The sequence below is a fragment of the Heptranchias perlo genome, chromosome 32, assembly GCF_035084215.1.
Source record: "Heptranchias perlo isolate sHepPer1 chromosome 32, sHepPer1.hap1, whole genome shotgun sequence".
Lineage (NCBI taxonomy): Eukaryota > Metazoa > Chordata > Chondrichthyes > Hexanchiformes > Hexanchidae > Heptranchias > Heptranchias perlo.
The window spans coordinates 13,232,813-13,251,504 of record NC_090356.1 but is presented as its reverse complement, the minus strand read 5'-3'; the positions used below and the strand labels follow the sequence as shown (position 1 = coordinate 13,251,504).

At 38.8% G+C, this 18,692-nt stretch overlaps 1 protein-coding gene across 4 annotated transcripts; it reads right to left on the bottom strand.

The window, feature by feature from the left end:
- Positions 1-18,489, bottom strand: LOC137301036 (cyclin-L1-like). Of its 4 annotated transcripts, XM_067970393.1 has the most exons (11): positions 18,233-18,489; positions 16,491-16,565; positions 13,616-13,725; positions 12,425-12,545; positions 10,070-10,134; positions 7,417-7,516; positions 6,687-6,791; positions 6,437-6,578; positions 4,570-4,690; positions 4,151-4,243; positions 1-1,418 (listed from the first exon to the last, which is right to left on the bottom strand). In XM_067970393.1, exons 1-11 carry the CDS (start codon positions 18,431-18,433, stop codon positions 1,052-1,054), a joined length of 1,500 nt encoding a protein of 499 aa, XP_067826494.1. In that variant the 5' UTR covers positions 18,434-18,489; the 3' UTR covers positions 1-1,051. The 4 variants fall into 4 exon arrangements, with proteins under 4 accessions (XP_067826494.1, XP_067826496.1, XP_067826495.1 ...); XM_067970395.1 differs by lacking the exons at positions 10,070-10,134; positions 12,425-12,545; positions 13,616-13,725; positions 16,491-16,565; positions 18,233-18,489 and adding an exon at positions 9,420-9,433; XM_067970394.1 differs by lacking the exons at positions 10,070-10,134; positions 12,425-12,545; positions 13,616-13,725; positions 16,491-16,565; positions 18,233-18,489 and adding an exon at positions 8,596-9,413.
- Between the last annotated feature and the right edge of the window lie 203 nt (positions 18,490-18,692).

Here is an 18,692-nt window from a genome sequence, read left to right as displayed (position 1 = left end):
TTTTCTTTGTAAAAAAAATTTATTTACAGTATATGCATATTCAAATTCCATTTGTAGTTCATAAAACTTACATATTCAAGGCACATGTATGTTTGCTGCACTACATTAAAAGGCTGGTTTATATACAGTATCTCCTGGTTTTAAGCAATTTATCTTAATAGGACAGAACATGTACACTTGAACAGACAGACAATTATCAGCTGTGAATAACCTTCCTCCCCTCTCAAAAAAAAATTGAAAATCTCTTTACAAATTACAAATAACCACACTATCATAGGTACATTATTACTTCCCGAAGAAAAAATGTTTAAAGTACTTTACATAACTACAAAGAGCATGGCTACTTTCTGAAAAATACATTAGTGTATGCAGCAGCAAAAAAAGTAGCCATGTATCTTTTTTTAAAAACCATATCGCCGTCAATCCAAGTATAATAGTTTGGACCGAGTACAACATAACAGGTGATAAGTATTCACACATTCAAAAGGGATTTATTTTTAATTTTGCTATATGAAATTGGCACCTGACTGCACACCCCTTCAAATGTGCCGAGACAACATTGTCTACAAAATGTAGTTTCAAGCCAGATGCAAGTGACTGTACCAAAGAGGGCATTTCTCTCTCTCACTCTCCCCCCTTCCCCCCCACCTACCCCCCCAAGTGCATTGCACATGTACTTCTGTTTACAGCCTTATATACAAACATTTAACAGGAAAGCAAATCTTAAATGTCACGTTTAACACAGGCAAGTTTAAAAAAAATAATTTAGAAACCCTGAAACAATACAAGGCTGTGTAAACTGTACACGACCAAAGTTTATCAGAAAATATTTAATATGAAATCAGCAGTTGGTAAGATACTATCAAAAACTGATTACGATGTCAGCAGGAGCCACTACATCTGCCTTCAGAAAACTACAAAACAAGCAGTGCAATTTACATGAACTAACCCTCAATCCTCCATTTAAATCTCCTTAACAAGTTAAGAGATTATGTGTAAGTCGTGAAATAATACAAAGCTATGTAAACTACATAGATATAGACTCAGTCCATCACCGCCGGTGTCTGCTATGGCTAGAATGACTGTTGTGATGTTTTGTGGACCTTTCGTAAGATCGTGATCGATCGTGCCTTCGCTCTCTATGATGGCTCCTACTTTCTTTGTGCTTTCGAGGAAAATCTAAACGCTCTCTGGATCTGCTTCTAGATCTTGACAAACTTTTACTGTAGCTTCTGCTGTGCGATCGCCTGTGTTTATGGGAATTGTATTTGTATTCTCGCATATCATCATATTCTTTGGCTTTTGGCCTGCCAATGTAAGGTGAGCTTCGTTTGTGTCGTTGTGGAGGGGAATCACTGCGGCTTCTTGAGTGGCTGCGGGATCGAGAGCTGTTGGATGCAGAACGACTTCTTGTTCTTCTGTTGACAGAGCAGACTTTTGTTTAAACAAAGAGTCCCAGAACACAAATAGTATCAAAGTACAATCTAAAAACACTTAGTAATATGAAGTAATGGATTTTAAACATAGAAAATAGGAGGAGTAGGTCATTCGGCCCTTCGAGCCTGCTCCGCCATTCAATATGATCCTCTATCTCAAAGCCATATTCCCTTTCTCTCCCCATACCCCTTGATGCCTTTTGTGTCTAGAAATCTATCTAGCTCCTCAAATATATTCAGTGACTTGGCCTCCACAGCCTTCTGTGGTAGAGAATTCCACAGGTTCATCACCCTCTGAGTGAAGAAATTTCTCCTCATCTCAGTCCGAAATGTCCTAACCGTATCCTGAGACTGTGACCCCTCGTTCTGGAACCCCCAGCCAGGGGAAGCCTCCTCCCTGCATCCAGTCTGTCTAGCCCTGTCAGAATTTTATATGTTTCAATGAGATCACCTCTCATTCTTCTAAACTCGAGTGAATCTCTCCTCATAAGACAGTCCTGCCATCTCAGGACATCTTGAGAATCTTTTAATGAGGTCAATAGAAATACTAAAACTAGAAAAATCCACTACAAATGCTCTCACACTACTCCAAGAAATTCATTTTTGAAATAGTAGCCTAGTAGTTAGTCAGTAGTAGTGCTAATGGCACACTGACGGCACTCTTGTTTGCCAACTTTCAGTACTAATAGTCTGTAACGGTAACATATATGGACTCCAATCCAGCTCACGTAGGTATGAAAAAGGTTTCTCTTCCTTGCTCTCCTGAACATCCACCCGCCTGCTCATTGCTTTAAGTTTTCTAAGAAATAAGGTGCGAGGGGGTTGAAGTCTTTCCAGGCACTGTCATTTGTTTCCTAGTGCTTTTTTTTAAAAAAGAGATGTGGTTCGTCTTAGAATACATTGACAAATTGGAAAACTTTTAATGTAATAGAAAGATTCCTATGACTTTTTTTTTTGAAAAGCTGTGGAAGTGAACAGGTAAAGGCTCAACAGGATGGACTCAACCTCATGTACAAGCTTGAGTTACAGACACTAGTCCAAGTTCAGTTCTCTTAAAAGAGTTTGTGAAGAGTTGCCACTTTTATTATTTGACCACAAATTTGCAAGTTAAATGTTGTAAAGTGATTAAATCTGTTGAGGTTTTGATAAAGCAGATTTGTAGATTCCAGGGTAGCTAGGGTCAATTTTTCTTAAAAGGAAAATGTAGATTCTGCAGCGGGTCTATCCAATTTCTAATTGTTAATTTGGGTTACATTTATATTGTAACAACCAGTCTGAGACTACTAACAGCAGTTCAGGTTTCAACAAGGCAGAACTCTGTTTACACTGTTAACTCCTTGGCCAGAACTCTACATGTATATACCCAGATACAGACAGAACTCTCTCTCAGAAGCTAGAAATGTACATGTTTAGAGAGCCAGGAAGAGAGAATCACTGCTCTCAACATTTAAATTAAGTTCCAGTAGCTTCACAAAGTGCCCAGAGGATTCAATGAACTCCTGAGCACTTTGCAAACCAGGTTTGACACCATGTTGCATGTATTCTGCCATGCAAACCAAAATAGTGAGAGCCTATCTACTCCAGAGTCTCACTATGCTTTGCTCCAGAGTCAGGTTGGGCCTGACTTCTGATTTATACTGCCAGTTTAGCATCGTTGTGGAGTGGAAATCACTCAACACCAACATAACTCACGGTCTTAATACATCCTTAAAACAGCAACAAATTGGTAAATTCTAACAAATTCTCTTACAGCATGACAAAAGAAAAAAGGTTATTTAAACACAAGATGTTTTGTGCCGTCTCACACTAAGGGAACACAGGTTGGAGAATGACACAATAGATCAGTCCACTCAATCTGTGGTGTTATTTATTATCTGGAAATTGGAAGGTCTGACCTCCATGCCAGATTATTCAATCCCTGCTCCTGCAGAATAAGGCTCAACACAAGGAACAGAGCCTCAAAAACAAAGCAAAATCAGACCCAAGTTCTCGAGTTCAAATATAAAACCCTATTTAACACAATATTAAAACATTTACCTGATCAAAACACCAAATTAAGAAAATAACCAGTGCTAAAATAAAGATGACAAGGGCAGCAAGCAAAGGGTTCTTGAAGCAGAAAATCCTCTGATGAATTGGAGCATGTGAATAGGAGCAGAGCACTTTATGTTCAAGAAGTCAAACTTCTGGTCCCTTTTCCTATAAATTTTAAGATTCATGCCAAGGCACTAATTGACTGATTGTCATCATATGCGATTCTCCACAGAAGAAAAGCATTTTTCTATTATTTTTGCCTGCTGTTATTCACTATGATTTTGAAAATAAACCTTCTTAGAGGTAGGGGAGCATCGAGCACAGTCAATTCTGTGGCCATGTGGAAATTCAGTGGCTATGAAATCTTGGAAAAACGGGGACTTGATTACAGCCTCAGGCATGAATTCTGACAGTGATTGTTCTTCTGCTATGTGCAGACTACAGCATGACAGAGCTTGTGGCATTTCCAGTGAGCCAGTAACTGTAAAGGGTGTTTTGTTCAACACCTGGCAATAACTACTTTACCAGATATTGTATGTATAAAATCACTTTGGTTCATAGAGTGAGGCGTTTGCTTACTGGTGTGATCTTTTGCACAAGCATGAGAGAAATGTCTGGCACAGGCAGAAAATCATAACACAAGCCAGTGAAATTCTGGCATTTTAAAATGTTTCACTTACCGCCTCCTAGGGGAATGTGATCTGGAGCGAGACCTTGAGTAACTCCGACCTTTGCTTCTGCTTCGACTTCTGCTACTCTTCCCTTTTTGAACACTAGAAACACAAAAGTATTTTTTTGTAATTATAAAGTACAAACCTATATTAACAACGAAACTGACTCGGACAGATTTTCTTCAGAAGTCAGATGAGGAAAATTCTGGTAATACGGTGCTGTCCTGTGGGTGAGTTTTTTGGGGCAGTTACAAGACCCCTTCTTACATGAGGCAATTTTCCTGTTATCTTATAGTATTCAGCATCTTATTCAGAATCATTTATAACTGGTCAACAATAAATCTTTGTTAACAATTTAAATTCACTACTCTAACTACAGAATGAGATTCAGCATCAATGAAAACATGTATGGTATATTCCTTACTCACCCATTAAACGGACTAGTAGATCGGGGCCATTTTTCTTCCTCATCCAGTTTTCTTCTAACATTTTTCATTGCCTGAACAGATAGCGGTGAAGGTTTTTCAAACTTTCCATCCTTGGGAGAATCTATAAAGAACAGATTATTGGAGAAAATATTAGCAAATCATACTGGAACATGAGGCGGCCATTCAGATCCTCGAACTCGTTCCGCCATTCAATTAGATTATGGCTGAACTCCATCTACCCGCCTTGGTCCCGTAGCACTTAATACCGACGTCTAACAAAAATCTATCAATCTCAGTTTTGATATTTTCAATTGACCTAGCCTCAACAGCTTTTTGGGGGAAGAGAGTTCCAGATTTCCACTACCCTTTGTGTGAAGAGGTGCTACATGACATCACCCCGAATGGCCTAGCTCTAATTTTAAGGCTATGCCCCCTGTTCGGGGCTCCCCCACCGGAGGAAATAGTTTCTCTCTATCTACCCTATCAAATCCTTTAATCTTAAACAGCTCATTTGAGTCTTCTAAACTCAGGGGAATACAAGCCTAGTCTATACAACCTGTCCTCATAATTTAAACTTTTTAATCCTGGTATCATTCTGGTGAATCAGCACTACACCTCCTCCAAGGCCAGTATATCCTTCCTGAGGTGTAGTGTCCAGAACTGAACACAGTACTCTAATGGAGTCTAACCAGACTTTATATAACTAACATAACTTCCACCCTTTGTATTCCAGCCCCATTGACAAAGGCCAACATTCCATTAGCCTTTTAAAATTTTTTTTGTACCTGTCCACTAAACTTTGTGATTTCTGTACTTGGACCTCTAAATCTCTGCTCCTCCACAGTTCCTAGCTGCTCACCATTTAGAAAATACTCTGATCTATCTTTCTTAGATCCAAAGTGGATAACCTCACACTTCCCCACATTGAACTCCAACTGCCACAGTTTTGCCCATTAATCTATCGATATCCCATTACAACTTTCTGCTCCCATCTACACTGTTTATTGTGCCACCTAACTTCTATTCCTTCATCCAAGTCATTAATACATATAGCGAAAAGCTGAGGCTCCAGTACAGATCCCTGGGGAACACCTCGTCACACTATCAGAAAACATTCTATTTATCCCCACTCTGTCTCCTATCCCCTGATCAATTACCAACTCACGTTACGAGGCTACTTCCAATTCCAAGCGCTTTCATTTCTGCTAATGTTTTTTGCGAAACCATATCAAATGCCTTCTAGAAGACCATATAGACAATAACCCTAGACTCTCCCCTATCCACCATGCAAGTGACCTCAAAAAATTCAACTAAATTAGTCAGACATGACCAGATTACTCAGACATGACCTACCCGTCAAATCTACGCTGACTCTTTTTGATCAGCTGCTACTTGTCCAAGTATTCAATCACTCTTGTCTCTGATAGATTCCAATAACTTTCCCACAACTGATGTTAAACTGACAGGTCTGTAGTTACCTGGTTTCTCCCTCCCTCCTTAAACAATGGAGTGATTTCTGCAATTTTCCAATCCAGAGGCACAATTCCTGAATTTAGAGAGCTTTGAAAAATTATGATTAAAGCACCTGCAATTTTCTCACCTATTTCTTTTAAGAAGTACATATGTAGGCCAAAGCAATAATTTAATTAACATTGAGGGCTTCATAAGTCATTTGATTAGTTATTAACACAAAACAGATTATACATGTAAATAACTGGAATCATTATATCACAAGGTGAGTTATCACATTAAGTTTGAAGTAACTGGTTAAGTGCTAAAAACTATCAGGTGACTAGAAGCAGGACAAATGGCAATCCAATCAAGTTGCTTTTAGTTTCACAAAACATAACAAAATAAAAGTTTTCACCTGGTTTTGAGGACGGCGAGAAGCTAGGTGGAGCATCTAACGCTGGTGTACCATCTGGCAAAAGACCCTTGGCTTTAGCTTTCGCTTCTTGAAGAGCCACCTTCCGCTTTTCAACTTCATTGTCAAGGTATTCCAAATTTGCCTGCAAGAATAGTTGAATCTCTAAATTAAGAGCAAGTCCCATTGTATTCATTATCATTGAAAGAAAAAAAAAGGCAATACAAACAATTTGTATCTCAAAGATCCAGACCTTTTTCCTGGTATAGAGCTTTAAGATTTTCACACAGATTTCCTTCATTTCTTCTTCACTTGTTCCAAACAGTAGAAACCAATGGGGATGATTTGGAAGTGGAATCTGCAAAACAGTTAAACTAGATTACATGCTGAATAAATTAACTTACTTGAGTTTAGCATTCTCAATGCAACTCAAAATACTTCCATTAACCTAGACAAAATGGATTACAAACACTGTACCCAGGTCATTCTTATGGTTACTGGCTCTGCAGAGTCAAACAAACTAGTGACTAAAAGTTGCATGCATATAGTCAACCTCTATACTTAACACTCCTTTTAAAGACTGCATTCATTCCTCCAATGACCTACAGGGTAAAGTCACTGCCCAGAGTAGTACTAAACCATATAGGCCAGAAGGACCCAGATTTAATCTGTGCTCCATTTGCTGGTCTTAGCCAGGGCAATAGGTTTCTATCGCCTTTGGGTCAGTGTGGCAGAGGAAGCAAGATTTTTTTTTAAAAAGAGAAGTCGGGGATCACAACCACAACCGATGACTTCTTGCTTGATAAGATTGGTTATGATTTCCTCTGCAGTTGAAGTGCCTGACTTACATATGAAGAATGGCTACTTGGCTGTGAGACTGGACAACTGGCCAGAAACTGTAGAACCACATCCCAGCAAGACAAAACATTCAATAGGGGAGAGAAAAGTGTGTGTTTGTGGGGAGGAAGCAGATGTTCACCAACCTCAAGTGCCCTAGCAGCCAAGTAGATACACGCACAGGCAATGGTCTCTGGATGATACCGGACAAACACATCTGTCCGCAGGCTGTCATTCATATAATTCCTGAAAAAGACAACAAAAACGTTGCGGCAACCCACCCAATATACTGCTAATTTCTGAGAGTAAATGCTTTAAAATGAAAAGTTAAACAGCCACACAGGGTTCAAAATGCTCAATTTTCTGTTACTTTTGTAGCACAACCAAAAGTAGAACAATGAAAAAACAAAAATGAACAATTTAAAGAATCTGGAGATGACCAAATGCTTTTTGCCAAAGATGCAGATTGGCTAGTCCATAAACTTACGTCAATTCAGATCAAAACACCATTACAATTTATTTCTTGATGAGAAACTACAGTTTGTAACCAAAGCACAGCTCCAGGGATTCAACATTGTCAAGACAAGCAGAATTACTTAACTGTCAATTCTAGCTGCTTTAAAGTACATTTAGATCCAATGCTCTGATCCAAATGCAGTTTTTACATGACACTTTCTCAACTTCTATTTTCCTATTCACCTTCTTTCAAGTATGCAGGCCAATATGAAATGCAGATTTCTCCATAGTTATCAACGTCACTTTATACTAGAAAACTGAACATTTACTGAGATGAATTAAGTCTCACAAGACAGCATCCCTCCCCTGAGAATTAGTATTCCAAAAGTGCAAGATTCCCCAACTAAAATCTCAGCAATTGCCATAATTTGGCCAGAAGTTAACCATATTCAAATAGCAGTTGAGACAGGAATTCAAACCCAGACATTCAGAATCGACTTCAATACTGTGCAAGAATTATCAGGTTGCCAAAAACAGACCATTAAAGTCACTGAAGACCAGATCCCCACATACATGGATTACATTGGGTTTTTCGTGAAATGGTAATGTCGTTTATTAAAAACTCTGGTATAACCCCACAGCATCTTTTATGCCAATTTATACTTCCACAGCTATGTTAGGTAAGCCATTTTTAAAAATCTGCATGTACTGCACAAATAAGCATTTTGATCCCTGTATGGTAATGAACACAAGAAAAAAAAAGAAAAACGCAGAGAACCCATTTTAACCTCCGTGCTGATCTACTCACTGGCCTGCTCTCGTGATAAACCAATACAACTCAAGACATGCAATGTAAAATTAAGGCGTACTTAAAACATCCATATTTAATGAAAGTCTCGAGATAATGATCCATGCTAGAATATCTGAACTTCTTGTCAAACTTCTTCACAAACGCATGTAAATCGCAAAAAATAACAGTTTTTCCATGCACCGGCAATATTCCAGTCACTGATATCTTCTCAAGCCTGTACAGATTAAAGATCAATGTGACTTGATTCTTTGTACACTTGAAATCAGTCTTTATCCAATTTTATGGGCCACGCAATCAAATATTATGGAAATGCTCTTCTCGGTAACATTTGAAGCAAATACTCAGTGAAAGCACTTTCAATTCTCCCCAGTCTTCTTTAGCGACAACGGTACAGAACAATTCTTCTTGCTCAGTTCCAGTAATCAAGATTCAGCCAAATCAGAAATTGAGAAGCTGCAAGATATCACAGGTGCTGCACAACAGTCAGAAGAGTTTCAACAGTCTCATTAACAGTCTTTGATTAGGTTTTCTTCCATTACAGCAATCAATAAATAGAACCATTACATAATTGCTTCTAATCAAACATTTAAAGATATATTATATATACAAACACGTATTAAAATTATTGATAGAAACATTACTTTTAAGAATTTAACATTTTAATATTTATAAAACAGAAATCAAAATATTTCAATTTTTATTTATTAAAAAATGTTTGTTTAACACAAGTAGCAGTTGGCCAGTTACTATATACCACCTCTCACTAGACAGTCAGCCTTCTCGGAGGAGAACCTGCAATGGATTGGTTCAAAGTGGCAGCCAGTTAGGGCCATCCTGGCATCAAAGTGCTTGGAGGGCAGTTCAGAAGTCTTAGTCACTTACCATCAGGGTCTACCCTTTGATCGAAAGAGTAGAAAAAAGAAAAGTTAAAATGGGTTCTCAATTAAGCAAATGCTACACCAGCCAAATAGACTAGTAAGCAGAAATATGAAGTTATCCTAGCATGATTTTTACATAAATCAGGCAGTACACGTTTGAAAAATAAGATTCAACAGTTTAGCAAGTCACAATTTTTTTCCCCCAAGAGTGACCACAGTGCCATATCATTCTGAAAAATGGAATTAATGTAATTGTACAAAAATTGTTACAGGTATATTAACATATTCTTGCTTCTGCTAAGGCATATTCAGCAAGTTAACTTTGTGCTTGCGGTTTCCCACATGGTAACTTTCTGACCTTGGCTTTGTGTCAAGGGAGATGAATAGCAGAGATTAAGTACCTCTCCACAAAGAAAGGAGTCACTATATACATTTCTACGGTGCTTAGATCAGTCACTGAATGCTCTCCTGCATTCCCTTGCTGACAAGACCAGCAGAGGCCTGGTCAAAGGTTGCTAGCCTGCCCTTAAGCCAGGGAATGGCGCACAGTGAAGGGCTGGGGTGGGGTGGGGAAGAAAGAGAGAAACACATGGATACATATTTCTGCCACTGTCTTTGCTGGTCATCTAACAAAAACAAAGAAAATCAACTTACCATGCAGTCTGGACCAGAGGCCGGTTACGTTCACATTCTAACACCTGAAGGTACATAACGATAATCTGGAAGATACAGGTTATAGAGTTACAACTGAACCTTATTTAGTCATTAGTGGAGTGGTTGTAAACAGAACCTAATACACCATTAACACAGTCTCTTAATACTGTCCCTATTCTTCACTTCAGTTGATTAGCTGTTTTCAGCTAAACAACTATAGTATACAAAGATTTTAATTGGAGTAATTCTTGAATTCTACTTTTATCCCTCAAGGCACACCATCTCAAAGGCTAAAGAATTAGAACCATTTGACTGCACTCTCTCCTATCAAACAAGTGCTCATTTCAAAAAATAGAAAAGTCTCCTATGTATTTTGTGGTTGTAAATACAATGGCACACCCAGCAATGCATTTCTGCAGGAGTACTATGTCCCGTATCTCTGGCATTAAAGCAACGAACTCTCAACCAGTTATGAGTCCCAGCTATAGCCTTGAATGACACTTAAACTCACTTGCTCTCATTTGAATTGCAAGAAAGGAAAGGTGGATGTGATCAAAGCTGTCCTGGTGAAATAGGGCTCATTTAACCAATTACTAAACTACTACGTGAATTTATGTGCCACAGACTGAAGAAGGCAAAGAATTTCTGCTACAAGTTCCTTCTTCCCCAAATTTATTTGCTCATACTACAGGGGTAGTAGAACAATTTTTATAACAGCACTATAAAGGTCAATGAAATATGTAACCCACAATTTTGTTTTACAGAATTATATTCTTAGTTACACACTGTCTCTCTCACACGTATTCAGTCTGCACTCATTCTCTGCTCCCTCAGCAGAAAACTTATTGCCAAATCTTTGCTAACCTCAATCTATATTCAGCCACCAGGTAGATAAGTAACCCACCAGAGGCTGATGAGAGGAAAGACTCTCAGCTTGCCATCTCTTTACTCTGCCCCCATGCCCTTCCAAGGTCCAGTTTAAATTGAAGAACTCACATTAAAAAAAATGTTGCCAATGTATGCGAGAATACAACAGTAAACATACACCATTTTTTGTTAACAGAACAGTACTTTCAATATGCAGTAAGTAGATTTGTACACGATTCCTGTAACAAGAATCAAAATGTTATACACTGACACAGATGGCACTTACTTACTCAATGTCTTTCCAATGTTTCTAATTGCCTTTGATTTCAGATGTTAAATTCCACTGGTCTGACATCCAGGACCAAGATAAGTCTCAGTCTAAAGTCCAATGGAAATGTATAAAATCTCTACAGCATTATATCCGTCAGTTTCCGATAACCAAAACACGGCTCTTCAGCCTCTAGTGGTGGAGATAGAGTACTGCAATTGTACCATGTGGCTTTGTAGATTTTTTATTTCTGGACTGCAATAGTTTGACACCAAAAAATACTAGAACCATTAGCCCAACATAAAATGAATTGTCTAACTCCTAGGGTTTCCACTTAAACAGTTATAAAAACATTTGTTTTGGTGCTTTTCAGGCCTTCCCATTGCAATCCTATAGTTTTTAATCTGAGACAGTAATAGTTCAAGCCATATACTCCAGCACTGCTTCTGAAAAACAGCATCTTTGCTGTGTTACCATCATCCTACCCTTCAAACTGAAATCAAGCACTCAGATTCTGACAGAGTCATAGACCTGAAACGTTAACCCTACAGTCAGTTCTCCACATATGCTGCCTGATCATCTGAACGTTTCCAGCATTTTCTGTTTTTATTTCAGATTTCCAGGATCTGCAGATCTTTTGCTTTTTATCAAGCCCATCCAATAACATCCAGCATCCGGAGATGTTAAGAACAGTCAAAATTCACAACAAAGCAAGTTTTACCAGCAGAGACTAGAATTTCAACTTGCAGCCCTGACCCAATATTCAAATGGAAGGACAGTCCCCAAAATTTTGTTAGGATTGCTGTGACCTTCAATCTTCAGCAGTTCTACCACTGCAATGATAATACTGTATTCAAACAAATGTATATTTTGTCTCTTCTGAAGTATGTAGCAAAAATCAGTACTTTGATACTTCTAGAAGCAGCCAATGGTTGTGAAAATAATGCAGTAAAACAAATGGTTTGATTAACCTCTTGTACAAGAATCTACTTTAGGTCAATCCCAAGGTAGAAAATTAAACACTCAACTGAGATAACCAAAAGTTGTAAAATAATCTAGGCATGTGTTTTTGATAGTCTTAGCTTGCTGTTGACAAAAGGGAAGGAACCGTACTATAGTAGACCAAGCTCTGTTACCCAAACTAGTGCTCATGTAAACAGAATTTGGAGATTTAAAACAAGTTTCTTTTCCATCTCAAACAGCAGGTTAAACTGACAAACCTTGTGAGGGTGCTTGACATGAACACAGAATCCCAGCTCCTTTAGCACGCGTCTTTCTGCCTTTATGACTTGGTTCTTTAGATTGACGTAGCTCTGGTCCAAAGGAAGTGGCGAAGGAGATCTTTAACATTACAGAAAACCATATCAGTTCAGAAAGAATACTGGTCCTTATGTTAAAATTGGAAACATCAGCAGAAAAAAAAAATATCCTCATATGTTCATATTAACTAAGGTTTTGAATTATGGGACAAGAAAGTCCAATATTGACTCAATTCCCAAATCTTGTCCTTTTTTACTCTCCAATGACACTTCGCCTGTTAGTTTCTTCGATTTAAACACCTTTCTGAAAGTTATTTAAGTGACTTAGGACAGTTGCTATTAATCTCAATGACATGCTCTTCATAACTAAAGACAATAGTTACCAGCACAGTAGCTTTGTTCAGTCTGACAGACAAGCAAGTGCTATGGCACACTGTAGCAAGAACTGAATGGAACTTAAAGCAAGCAAATCACAACAAGGACTCTACCGCTGCTATTAAATCAGCTATTATACATTGGAACACTTATTACATAGACATCAGCTGACATGTATTAAGGAACCTGAGAAAGCTGCTTTATGCCTATTTATCCGTTGACAGAAAATGCTTCAAGGGCCACAGTGCTTTCAAGGTAACTACCTATTTCAAGAATGTGGGCTAAAAATAGGTTCTCTGTACAGATTTGAAAAAAAATTGTTCACACTCTAAATGGACTATTCCTTGACAGATCAGCAAATTTTAGTGACGTGGTGATCTATAGTTGTTATCCTTCTCTACAGAGATTCTAATGGTCTCAACAATAAAACGACTGTGGTAAATGACCATTCAACTTGAGCACGTATAACCAAGCTGTTACTTACCACAATATTTAACCAATACTGTAATTGTAAACAAAACCTATCTCGACCTAGTTAAAAACTATAATTTCTAGAACAGTTGTTGAATTAAGAAAGTAAGATCATGCAGTCAGATTTTTGGTATATTCAGGGTCCAAATCAAATATTTGCTTCTAGCCTGGAATTCTTTCCAACTAAAGCTCCATCATTTTCAGTTAGAAGGCAGCTGAAAAAATAGCAGCTCTTTCAGTAAATGAACTGATTACTTTATGAGATGAGTTTTATGGTTGCTAACTATATAAACATTCCCAACTTACTTCTTCTCCCTGAGTTTTCGCAAATGATGAAACACATTGATGACATCCCGAATGCGCCTGGGATCTTCTTCAATTTTAGATGCCAAATGAACGCAAGCCATTGATAATATCTGTGTGGGGGGGGAGGGGGGGAAATTAGAAATTGCAACGTCAGTTTTCATTTTTTTTTTAAAGTGACCCATTTACTTGCCTTTCAACTGTACTTTCTAACTCTCCAAGAGGCCAGCCACTTACCTAGTCACTCACCTTTCTTGCTTCCTCATTCTGATTTATCCCCTTTTTCAAAAAATTCTCCATTTGATGTTTTTAGTCACTGCTTACCATGTCCACTTCGGGACAAAGCCTTTCTGAAAAATGTTACTTTTGCTGCTGCCATCATTGATCAGATAGACCTCAAATGATAACTAATGACTTTAGGTTGTAAGTTCTCAAATTGGGAACTGTATGTACAGCCACAATTGTTACATAAGCAAATGTAGTAACCAGTTTGCACAAGGCAAGATTTCACCCAACAGCAAATTAATGAATCTACAGACATTCTGTTTTTGTGGCGTTGGTTGAGGACGTACTATCAACCAAGACATGGGAAGAACTCCATGCTCCTCTTCGAATAGAGACACAAGATCTTTTACTTTAACCCAAGCAGACAAATGGGGCCTCGGTTTCATGTCTCAGCCAAAAGACTGTACCATATGTGCTCAAGCCTGCATTGCAGCTTAGAGTTGATAGTGCTACCAATTGAGCTAGCCAACACAGTTGGATGCTAGCCCGGGAAATTCAGGATACCAGAGGGCTAAATTTCAATGTGGGCTAAATGACACTTTCTCATCCTCAATTAAAATGTGTGCTTCATCGCAGAACTTCTGAAGAGTCCGTAGAGTTACCACTCCCTTATTTTTGGTACATCAGTTGGGAGCCTCCACAAGAGTTCACACTATCACATATAGAGGCAAAGTCTTACATTCATCAGTAAGCAGTTCAATATTTGGAAATTGCCTAAACTCATGTGAAAATAGCCAATGAATGTCAGCATGCTCCAGGACTTCAGGGAGTCACACCAGTATCCAATCCTGTCTTCATCCAACATCTAGACACTCATGCTTACCAGCTAGGGTCATTAGATGACCAGCAGGAACAGGAACCACAGCAAAAGTATAAAGCAACAAGAATGAAAAGGAAAATAGGAAAGGAAAGCCTGAATACTATGCCAGTGAAACAGCATAATGTGAATGCTTTGTAGGCTCTCATTTAAAGTTTAAGTATCCAAGCAACAATGTGAAAGTCCTGTGCCATACCATTTACACTGGATACTTCTGAGATACTTGAAGAAAATTTATAAATTTACACAAACTGAATGCAAGTATAAAACTTTATTTCAGAAATGCAGGGTCCAGCCCATGTTTCTCTCATCCATTTGGGGGTCTATGGCTTACAAATTCCAAACATACAATGCAATTATAGATTATACAACACAAGAAAACCTAACCAGACAAATGCATCCATTGTAACTTCTGTGCACATGTGCAATTCATCAAATTGTGAATTATTTGAAATCAAATGTAGTAAAGCTCAAAAATCAATCTGGTACATGTGCAGAATTCACCATTACAGCTACCACTATAAATGGAGGTTAAATGAGGAACAGATTGCCAATTATGTCAGATTAATTGACAGGACATCCAGAATTACCTGAACAGCAATCATATATATTAAAAGTTTCGCAAATGACACTCATTTCCTGCACTTACAGGAAGGTCGCATCTCAGCGTGTCCGTCACACTTGGGTAAAGTCTGGGCTAAATTTTCCATATATTTACTATTATACTTGCCATTGGCTCCTCCTGGCTCCCAATTTGTGACTCCAAGCTAGATGGTGCAATGCTACACAGCACTATTCTCTTCACGCTGCTTTCTACTCACAGTGCAATCAAATTCTGCTCCAAAGTGACATCCTGGGCCACTTCCCCCACCTGTGTCTCAAAAGACGACTGCATCCCAGTAGTCTGTAGCCCTGGCAAAATCATTCCCTCCGGAACAAAATGAGGACTGTGGCACTCAGTGCCCCACTTCTCTGTCACCTAACACATCCCACCCAAAAAAATAGAAGATAATGAGAGAAGCAAAATAGAGGGGGGAAAAAAAAGAGAGAAAAGCAGCAACACAAAGACAGATGAGAATGCATATCTTCTGACTTACTGTGAGCAACTCTACAAAAATGCATGTAAAAAATAAGTCTTGCATTGACTTCACACCTCCAAATGTCACAATTACTTCCTATAACACTTTCCTCATCACACTCTTGTGACTCACCACAAGCAATATCATGGAAAATCTGCTACTGTATATTCAACAGATTTAGAGGGAAAAAAGCTGCTTAAAACCAGACTGCCATATACAACCATAGGAATGGTGACAAGCTAGAAATCAAAACAGGACTTGGTACATGTTTCTATATAGCATCTGGATCTACTGAGATGGTTCAACAGTATTTATTCAAATGCACAGTGCCAATAAAATTATGTCAATGAAGTAGATTTGACATTTGCTAAATTGGTTTATATGAGTCTCACCCTTATGGTGAGATGAAGATTTGCACTGATGGAGGTCTGACAATCTAAGCATGGTACAGTGGGGAAGACTCAGTGGAAGCTAGATACTTACTCACAAAGAAAGGGTAAGCCATCACTAGCTTTCTCTTGCACACCTCCTAGTTGTTGCCTCAAGGGTAACTTTGGCTGGCAGTGGAATGTGCATCCTCCCCTCCTGCACTAAAAAAAATCTTACACAGATACTACACTAGATGTAACATTCTGGTATTTAAGTTCTGAATATCCCCCTGGAATCTAATTTCAGTTCAAACAGTTCTGACACTTACCTCCATGGGATGCTTCACAAAGGATTTTGAATAAAAGAAGCGCTGAAACAAAACTTGTCCAGTTGCCATTGCCACCTAAATCAATGAAGGGAGCACAATCAGCCTCGCAGGTACCTTTACTTTAACTGTATTTTAATAGAAACTATAGAGTTTTAGAACTTAATGCATTAATTCCCATACAAGTCAATTTGCAAAATAATTTTTCTGGTTAATTTAAAAGGTTTAATTCAGTCCATGCAAATTTGCAATAGTTAAGCACACAACAAAATAACTAATTTAAGCTGATTTAAAATTTTCACAGCACTTCCATTTCCAAAACCATTTTTTATCTTTCATTGGAACTTATAAATCCCATAGTACTGTAACATAGTGGTTATTGTACTGGACTAGGAACCCAGAGGTTCAGGTGAAAATCCCACCATGGTGAGTTGCAAAATTGAATTTGATACATTTGACACCACTAAAAAAGTGACTGAAAGCTGCTGGATTGTCTTTAAACCTCAGTTGGTTCACTAATGTCCTTCAGGGAAGGGAAACCTGTGCACCTACCTGGTCTGACCTACATGTGACTCCAGTCCCTCACTATACAGTTGACTTTTAATATCCCCTGGATTAGCCTAACAAACCACTCAAATCATTAAAAAAATTGCTTAAGTGCTCCACCACCATCTCAGGGTAATTAAGGATGGGCAATAAATACAGCCGTGCCAACGTTGACCACACCGCAAGAACAAAAAAAAAATCTATATTTTAAAATACATCAGACCCATTTCAGTGTTCAAAGCATAATAATGGGTACAAAAAAATTATATCCATTTGGATTTTGAAATCATCCAAATTTTGTCTATCAAACTGTGGTTTTGTATGGAAGTAACATTCCAAGTCATATAATTGAAGCATTGATAATTACAATATGTCACTGGTGGTGATGATGATGGTAGCAATTTGAGATGATAGAATTAAGAACACCGTACATTAATGTATATTGTGGCAGCCAAGGCACTCTGTGGTGACACATGCACACATATTTCAGCATTAAACAGTGTGATGCAGGACAAAACAGTGGTGTATTAGAAATCATGGGTTTTAATACCCACATGCCAAGTATTTCTTTTGGGAGTGGGGAAAAGAGAGGGTTTGTCACCTTTGTTATTCTTGGAGAACACGAAAATGGAAAAAAGGATCATTCTCACAACCAAATTTTTACGTATAGTCTCTAGTAATCTAACTACAATCCCAACTGGATCTAGATTTATGCATGTGCATCGAGACCAACAGACTGTAAAGATCTACGTCAGGCTAGTCCTAAAGGTGGTTTCAGAGCATCTACAATTGGCCTTGACCTAATTTCCTGTTTTGCACCTTTACACACGACCCTAGTACTTGCACCCTTCCCGGGGCTGATTAAAAAGGGGCGATAGAAAACGTATCTGTTAAAATAACCGCTTTAAGTTTACCCATTTTAATCTGCCGGAGACAAACTCGATTGATTCAGCAGTTTCAGCTACTTCGAGTTACATAAGCGAGGCCGCTATGGTGCCCATCGACATGCATCGTCTCTTCCTATTCGTCGCAGGCCCCTCATAGACCTCATGCCCGCACGTCCCAAAATTAAAGGGAAACTGGGCCCTTGATAATCCTTCGCTAAAACTACGTTTAATTCTCGGCGCAGCCAACTTTCATAAAATCGAAAGCAAACAAAACCAAACCTGCGCTTCAAGGCCGCTAGGGCCAGGGCCTACCTGAGGTAGTTTGAGCAAGATGCCGGCGGCTTGGATTAACTCGCATCCCACTATCCGCAGATCAGTCTCCACCTCCGGGTCTAGCCCATCCGAAACAGAAGCAGTTAGCGAAAGTTTTTCTTCAGAAATCAGGCAGTTTTCCAACGTCAGGGCGATGCTGGAGTACAGCTTATCTCCAATTAAAATCCCATTGGCCGCCATTTTATGTCTCTCTTCGCTCCGTGCGCACCGGCTTCTACTCTCCCACGCGCCTTCCGCCAGGCGTCAATCGGAAATCCCGCCCACTGCCGCCAAACCGATTGGCGGATCCGTGCGGTGTCTTTGTTCTCCTTGTCCGCAGCCTGGCTGCTGATTGGTTCAGACAGCTGTCAATCATCGATTGTCATCGCGCTCCGCTCTTTTATCTTGTTTGTGTTATAGCGACCACTCTCTTGACGGATCGGAAGTCGTTTCTTATTTT